The 6,567-nt window shown below is 36.2% G+C and overlaps 2 protein-coding genes and 1 pseudogene across 2 annotated transcripts in view; 1 reads left to right on the forward strand and 2 right to left on the reverse strand.

Annotated features, from left to right (window-relative positions):
* LOC137656812 (mitochondrial thiamine pyrophosphate carrier-like) overlaps positions 1–6,567 on the reverse strand; it is a 615,169-nt gene that overhangs the window by 517,113 nt on the left and 91,489 nt on the right.
* LOC137656101 (uncharacterized) overlaps positions 1–6,567 on the reverse strand; it is a 505,345-nt pseudogene that overhangs the window by 470,626 nt on the left and 28,152 nt on the right.
* The window catches only part of LOC137656810 (transmembrane protein 192-like), a 58,690-nt gene that overhangs the window by 26,450 nt on the left and 25,673 nt on the right, over positions 1–6,567 (forward strand). The window contains exons 3-5 of the mRNA XM_068391121.1: positions 2,205–2,321; positions 4,133–4,247; positions 4,709–4,873. Coding sequence (XP_068247222.1) covers positions 2,205–2,321; positions 4,133–4,247; positions 4,709–4,873 — 397 coding nt within the window. The remainder of the gene's footprint in view (positions 1–2,204; positions 2,322–4,132; positions 4,248–4,708; positions 4,874–6,567) is intronic.

A 6,567-nucleotide genomic window follows, 5' to 3' on the forward strand; every position in this document is an offset into this window, starting at 1 on the left:
CCTGAGGGCCACAATAAGTGAGAGAACTGCATCTTTTTCTGATCTAACCTTTCTCATTAAAGACGTCCTACCTACTAAGAGGTGGGGCTCCTGGAGAATCTGCCCTCTGAAGGAAGATGTCTCTCTAGGTCTGCTAGAGCGTCTAAGGTCTATCTTCATAGAACTTCAGACTTCAGGAGGAACAGCTCTTTACAGGAGAAAACTTTGGATCAAACTATCCACTACAACTGAGGGCGAAGCTCACTTACCTTTTTCGCGGAGCGGATCCTGACAGTACTCCTGCAGATAAAAGATCCAAGGAAAGTTGCTTCATCACTGAACCTTCCAGTGTGTGGACTTCAGCCTCTTCGTTCACCTACTGATCGGAGGTTGTCCAATGCGTCTTACAGACACTATACTAAGCAAATCTATGGATTGAAGCAATATGTGGTGGCGGCAGGTGCTATTTGGACCCTGTCGTCTAGCTCTGCGATGAACAGTAAATTGATTGGGACTATCAATTAACCCTTTTCCCCCAAAGGACGTACTGGTACGTTTCACAAAAGCCATCCCTTTACCCCCATGGACGTACCAGTACGTCCTTGCAAAAAAAGGCTTTAAAAATTATTTTTTGCATATTTTTGATAATTTTTTGAGAAAATTCAGGCATTTTCCAAGAGAATGAGACCAACCTGACCTCTCTATGACAAAAATTAAGGCTGTTAGAGCAATTTAAAAAATATATACTTCAAAATGTGCTGGGAAAAAAATAACCCCTTGGGGGTTAAGGGTTGGAAATTTCCAAATAGCCTGGGGGTAAAAGGGTTAAAAGGAGAAGGGGTCAGCAATTTTCGTATGACCTCCCTTTGAATAAGTGTTGCCAAGGTAACACTAAATCTGTTCAGAATCTCAGGTGTGAAATTATACGAATACCACTAGTGCCGTGTGTACATAGTACACAGTGTTGTTAGACTATTTCATGTACAGAAATTATAAAGAAAAGTCTTGTTAAAAGAGCTTTTCTTCAGTTTGAGAGTGGCACTCATCATTTCCCCCTTTCAAAAAGGGGAACATTATTTTCTGTGTATGTCTCTCGTATAATTTCCTTATCATGCTACATTCATTTATCATGTAGTCATTTATTAGGAATAAATGTCTATTAAAATGCAGTTGCGTCCTAATTCGCCCAACAATTGCATGTTTTAAAATACCAGAGTTCCTTAACTTACTCATGTAAGTATTTCTCATATCATTGTATGCTTACAATCAATGGATGGGGACACTGATATTGGTTCCGCAATATATACAATCCTTGAGACCGGTTGTATTCTCAGTGTATACTTATGCTTGTTCATACAATATATGCTACCTTGAGGCCCCTTTCCTACGTCTAAAAATGACTCTTCCCTGCCGGGGGCAGGAAGCACTAACATTGTTATGCTTAGTGATGATGACGGATACCGGTAACGTCATTTGTCTCAATTGGCCCTTTTGGCCGTGGAAATATTGCCCCAAGGTTAAGGCACTAACACAAAACCACAGATACATTAATTCTCTGGTATGCTTCCATTAGGACTTCATGGCTTGAGCCCAAAAAACGGATTTTGAGCGAAGCGAAAAATCTATTTTTGGGTGAGATGGCCATGACGTCCTAATGGACCCACCCTTCTTTTCTATGAAAAGATCTTCACGGTTTCCCCCCCCCTGATCTACTGTATCTGTAGCACCTTGCTCACTGCTACAAGGAATGACCGCCAGAGGGAGTTGGCGCGGTTTTGATACGATTGTAGTAGGGGAACCAGGGTAATCTTTGTTACGGTTACCCTTCTATTCTGCCACGTTTTCCCCTAGAGCCTAGAGGCGTAAAGGCTATTCGGGGTGCAGATTGCCATGTGGCGTGTCAAGAATACGTCCCCTGATGATATACGATACCCTTGAGAGTAATCTTAAAGGTACTCGCGCCAGAAGTTAGAATTCTGTGAAACCTTTGGTTTTATTCTCTGGGAATATCACTGTAGTCATATATACCCTTCGGAAGCTACTAAAGGAACCTTCCATTAGGACGTCATGGCCATCTCACCCAAAAATAGATTTTTCGCTTCGCTCAAAATCCGTTTTTTTTTTCTTTTTTAAATGGTCATTATTTGAAGATTAAACTTGATTGGATTGTTAAACCGACAACAAAATTTATTTTCATTTATTAGTTTTACCTGTAATTGTTCTAGATTGTGTTACCAGCTGCAGGATTTCTGGTCCCTGTCTTATATCGTGAAGAAGGAAGAACGACAGATTCATTCTCTGTACTTCAGTACTTGCATGTCATTATCTGGGCTCTTACAATGGTAAGTAAGGAGTGGTGAATTACAATTAGAATGCATTCCAAACTATATTGTAGTTTATAGGGAAGGGTTTCTAAAATTATACAATGCTGGATTGGCCTTGTGATACTGCATGAACTTCTAGTGGGTAAATTTACTTTCATCTTTGCTCTCCTTTGTCTAGTTTGTTCCTACAGGAATACAAACCCTTTTCCATTAGTAGTATGACTTGGGCAAAACCATTAAAACTTAATGAAGTACAGTAGCTATAACTACTGACAGGCGGTCTGGTTTAAGATGCTCCCACTCGGCAGTCTATAAAAGTATTGATGTACTCATACGGCTTCTCAAATTTTTGGAAGTTAATGGTTTCTTTTTTCTTATTCCAAAATAAACGGAGAAGTGCAAGGATGTGTGGTTGCGTCCTGGTGAACTCAATTTGTGTCCAAACCTCAGGATGAGCTGTGCATCTATTTACCTATAATGCTATGTCGCAGTTTCACACCATTTTGAAGAAAGGAAAAAACAATAATTTCTAGATAGGTCGCTTTTCAAAAATGAATGTGAAAATGTAAAAAAAGTGTCCAGAAAGTGTAAATTAAGGGAATCAGTGATTCATGCAGTAGTGAACGTAGTTCAAGAAAGAGAACTCTGACAGTTCTCATGGAAGGAAATTATCTCTCCAAGCAGTAATCCCTCCTCCTCCCGCCACCCACAATTTGGCAATATTTCTAATTTTGATTGCGAATTATTAATTTATGATGATATTGTTTATAAATTCTTCAATAATTTAATTGCAACCCTTTAAGAATGAGTCTGTATGTGTATTTATGAATGTGTGGAATGCACCGAGTTAATTTCCTAAATCGTTATGGGAAAATTGTTTTAGCTACTCCCGAATAAAAATTAAGTTGCACTTTCAGTTGTCAAACTTATCCTTTCTTTTTCTATTTATTTTTGAATGTTGGTTGATAATGTTTAATGGCAATGAATTATGCAGAGAAACACCAAGATGGAATCTTGGCATATCAACGCCACACATACAAGACACATTTTCAATCTTAGGAATGGACTTTATTCCAATTGCTTTCCTCTCTGCCTCAAATTAGCATCTTTGTATTTCAGTCTGATCAGTTGTGGTCGTTTTTTTTCTTAGGTAGTCTTGTGACATCCTTCAAGCCACCTCTTCTCACATTCTCTGGGGAGGTTGATAATCCTCAGCTCGTTGCACTGCATTTAATTACTGTCTTATTCCTTTTACTTCCAAGTTTTTGAATCATCCTTGTGCTCTGTTTTTCAGTGATTTAGAACTTTTAATTTTATTCCCTCAATAAGAAAGGATGTCACTTTCTTTAGGGTTAAGCCTTCCCTTCTATTTCCTTTTAAATGATTTTCCTCAGGATTCGAATAGAAAATTGCTCTCTTCTTTTAATAAAAGAAAAAAAGGGGAGATGTATAGTTTGAAAGAAATCCTTACTTTTGGCAGTATCAAGTAAGAAAACTAACATTATGGACATGTTAATGATTGCTGTAGAAAATCAATTTCTTTTATTGTGCACCTCGTTTTAATAATATAGTATCTAAAAGTAGCTGCAGTCACCAATAGGTTGTTTGCCTTGGTGAATGTTGGTTGAAAATGGCTGGGTTCAAGGAAATTTGAACTGTCAAGTACAGTATTTTATTCTTTAGACTGTGAATGTATTGCAATAAGAAAAAAATGGGTTTAGATGATCTATTTGGTAAATACTGTACCAATTAGATCGATCATCTAAAAATTATGAGCTAGAAATTATTTTTAAGCATTGCTTGTACCGTTTTTTTTTTTTTTTTCCCAGATCATAACGTGGTATGTGAAGGCAGAGCACAAAAATTCTCGGATTCTTGGCTATCATGATTTCTACAACGGCACCCGTCATCTCCACAGAATAACATTTTATATCCTCAGTGGAGGTGAGACAACTTCAAAAGTGTTATGAAAAAATTATGTCCATGAGATTTATTTAAATTTATTGGTGTCAAAGTTATGTTCTGTAATCTTATTCATTATTCTATATGTAAATATTTTTCCATATTTGTTATTGAAAATTTTATAAACCTAGCTTCTTTATTAAAACTAATTAAATATTAATTACATTATTTACCTTTATCTGGTGTTTCATATTGCCAGTTGCATCCTTATAAAGTTTAGAAATGCACAATATTCAAAATGTGATAAATATCAATTGGGGAGAAGTGTCAAGGATCAAGGTATATGGAAACCAGGGTTAAGAGAGTCAGTTATGTTGATGAAGAGAGGCCATATGGACGGTATATACACCATGAGTAGTAGTTTACAATTGAGCCATAATATTAGTACAATATTTTTAACTTAATTTTAATTTACAATCATATTCATACATTTTATCTTTCAGGAAATGTTTTTCTGATAATACTGGGAAGTCTTGTAAAAGATTATTGTGTCGATGAAAGTACAGCGCGTTGCAGCCTAAATGTGTCCCTATCATCAGTTAATTACCAGCAGATCTTCTTCATCTTAGAAGTGATTCTTGCAATTCCATTCGTTATCAAACATATAGGTAAGCACCTCTATAGATATAGTGTACCATTAGGTATAGTCTACAAAAATATTTTTCCCAAAATCTTTTGTTGCTTTGTGTCAAGCTATTGTCCTCAAGTCATAGTCATGATGAAGATAACATTATTATAAAATTGTTTGATATTTGCAGACTTGGTAGGGATGGCTTGAATTTTAAGTGATGGATGAAAATTGTAGTATGGACAATTTGTGCTAAGAGGCTACGCAAATAGCTTTTAGTACTGGGTAGAGTGCACCATGAAGGGGACTCTAGGTAGCCAAAAGATTATGGTGTTTGTTGCCCATCATTGGGAAATTTTTATTCAAAATAACTGATCAAAGTATTATTTTGGGGAGCATATCAAAAAGGCAAGTTTGATGTTGAATAATCTTTGATTAAGAATTGTACAGTCATCACTAGCGTTTTATGAGTTCAAGATTATGTTGGTAGAGTAAAAAGGTTTAAAATGGTATTTAGCTATAAGGGAAATGTATACTCATTTTATTCTTAGTACCTATACAAGTTAAAAGCATTTCAGAACATAGAGCTTGGATCTAATGATCAAAGTGGACTAGAACTTTATATCTGTTGAAAAGATTAAACCCCAAGTCTGAGAGTTAAATATTTGTTGGTTTTCAAGTTATAAGCATTTTTATATCGTTATCAAGTGGTTTTGTGAGACCAAAGAGTCAAATTTCTAAATAATTGAAGGGCTTGGCCATAGGAAGCAATGTAGCAGGCTTGAAGATCTGCTGTAAAAAAACACTTACAGCCATTGACATTGCAGACAATAGTGGTTTGTGATATGAAAAAGGTATAAATTCTTTTTAGACATTTTCTAGTTAATCAAATCATTGTTTTCTAGAATGACTAAATGATAAACCTATAAATTCTAATCATTTTAACACTTCCCCGAAGGAAAAACCTGAAAAGGAACTGTTGCTATTATCATTCCCAAATATAGAACCCTCCGGGTCAAAACCAAAACGCCCCCTACTGATCTAACAACCGTAACCATACTTGTTGAACTCGAATCCTTTTCAATGAATCCTTTAACTATCTCAAGATTGGAGCCATCATTCTGGTCAATCCGAGTCCAAAATACACAACGAAACTAAGGCAATTCCTTGAATTGAGACTAATCGAAATGTTGAAAATATGCATCCGAGAGGTCCTAAAAATATCAAATAATTATTCTTGATCATCTCCAGACCTGTTGAGATTGTTTCCATGTGAACTTGGTGAGGGCCAAGACATCTAGAACTGGCCTGCAATTAGCTTTTGGGGACTACAAATATGATCTCTCTTATTATATCCTTCTATAGAAGGTTCACAATGTCTAGTTGTAACAACTGAGCTTTTGCTATATTAGAAAGACTCCTTGTTGATAATTCTGAGATTGAAGCATTTGATATAATTGTGGAAATTTTAGTATTTCTAGAATCAGACTGCAAAACATCAGTTTGAGGTCTGCTCTCCACCTGAACTCTCATCAATTTTTACCACACAGCCTCCAAATTTGGGGAAGAAATTAATGCCCATTTTATTTGCCTGACTGACCGCACCATAGAGGTACATAGTTAGTCATTTTTTCAATTGCATAACACACATAGTTTGATAGTAACTTGGGAGGACAGAAACTGAAAGATTTTTCTAAGCAGGTCGGGTAATTTACGCTTAAATTCAAATCCTTG

Source organism: Palaemon carinicauda, chromosome 17 (assembly GCF_036898095.1).
Source record: "Palaemon carinicauda isolate YSFRI2023 chromosome 17, ASM3689809v2, whole genome shotgun sequence".
Classification (NCBI taxonomy): domain Eukaryota; kingdom Metazoa; phylum Arthropoda; class Malacostraca; order Decapoda; family Palaemonidae; genus Palaemon; species Palaemon carinicauda.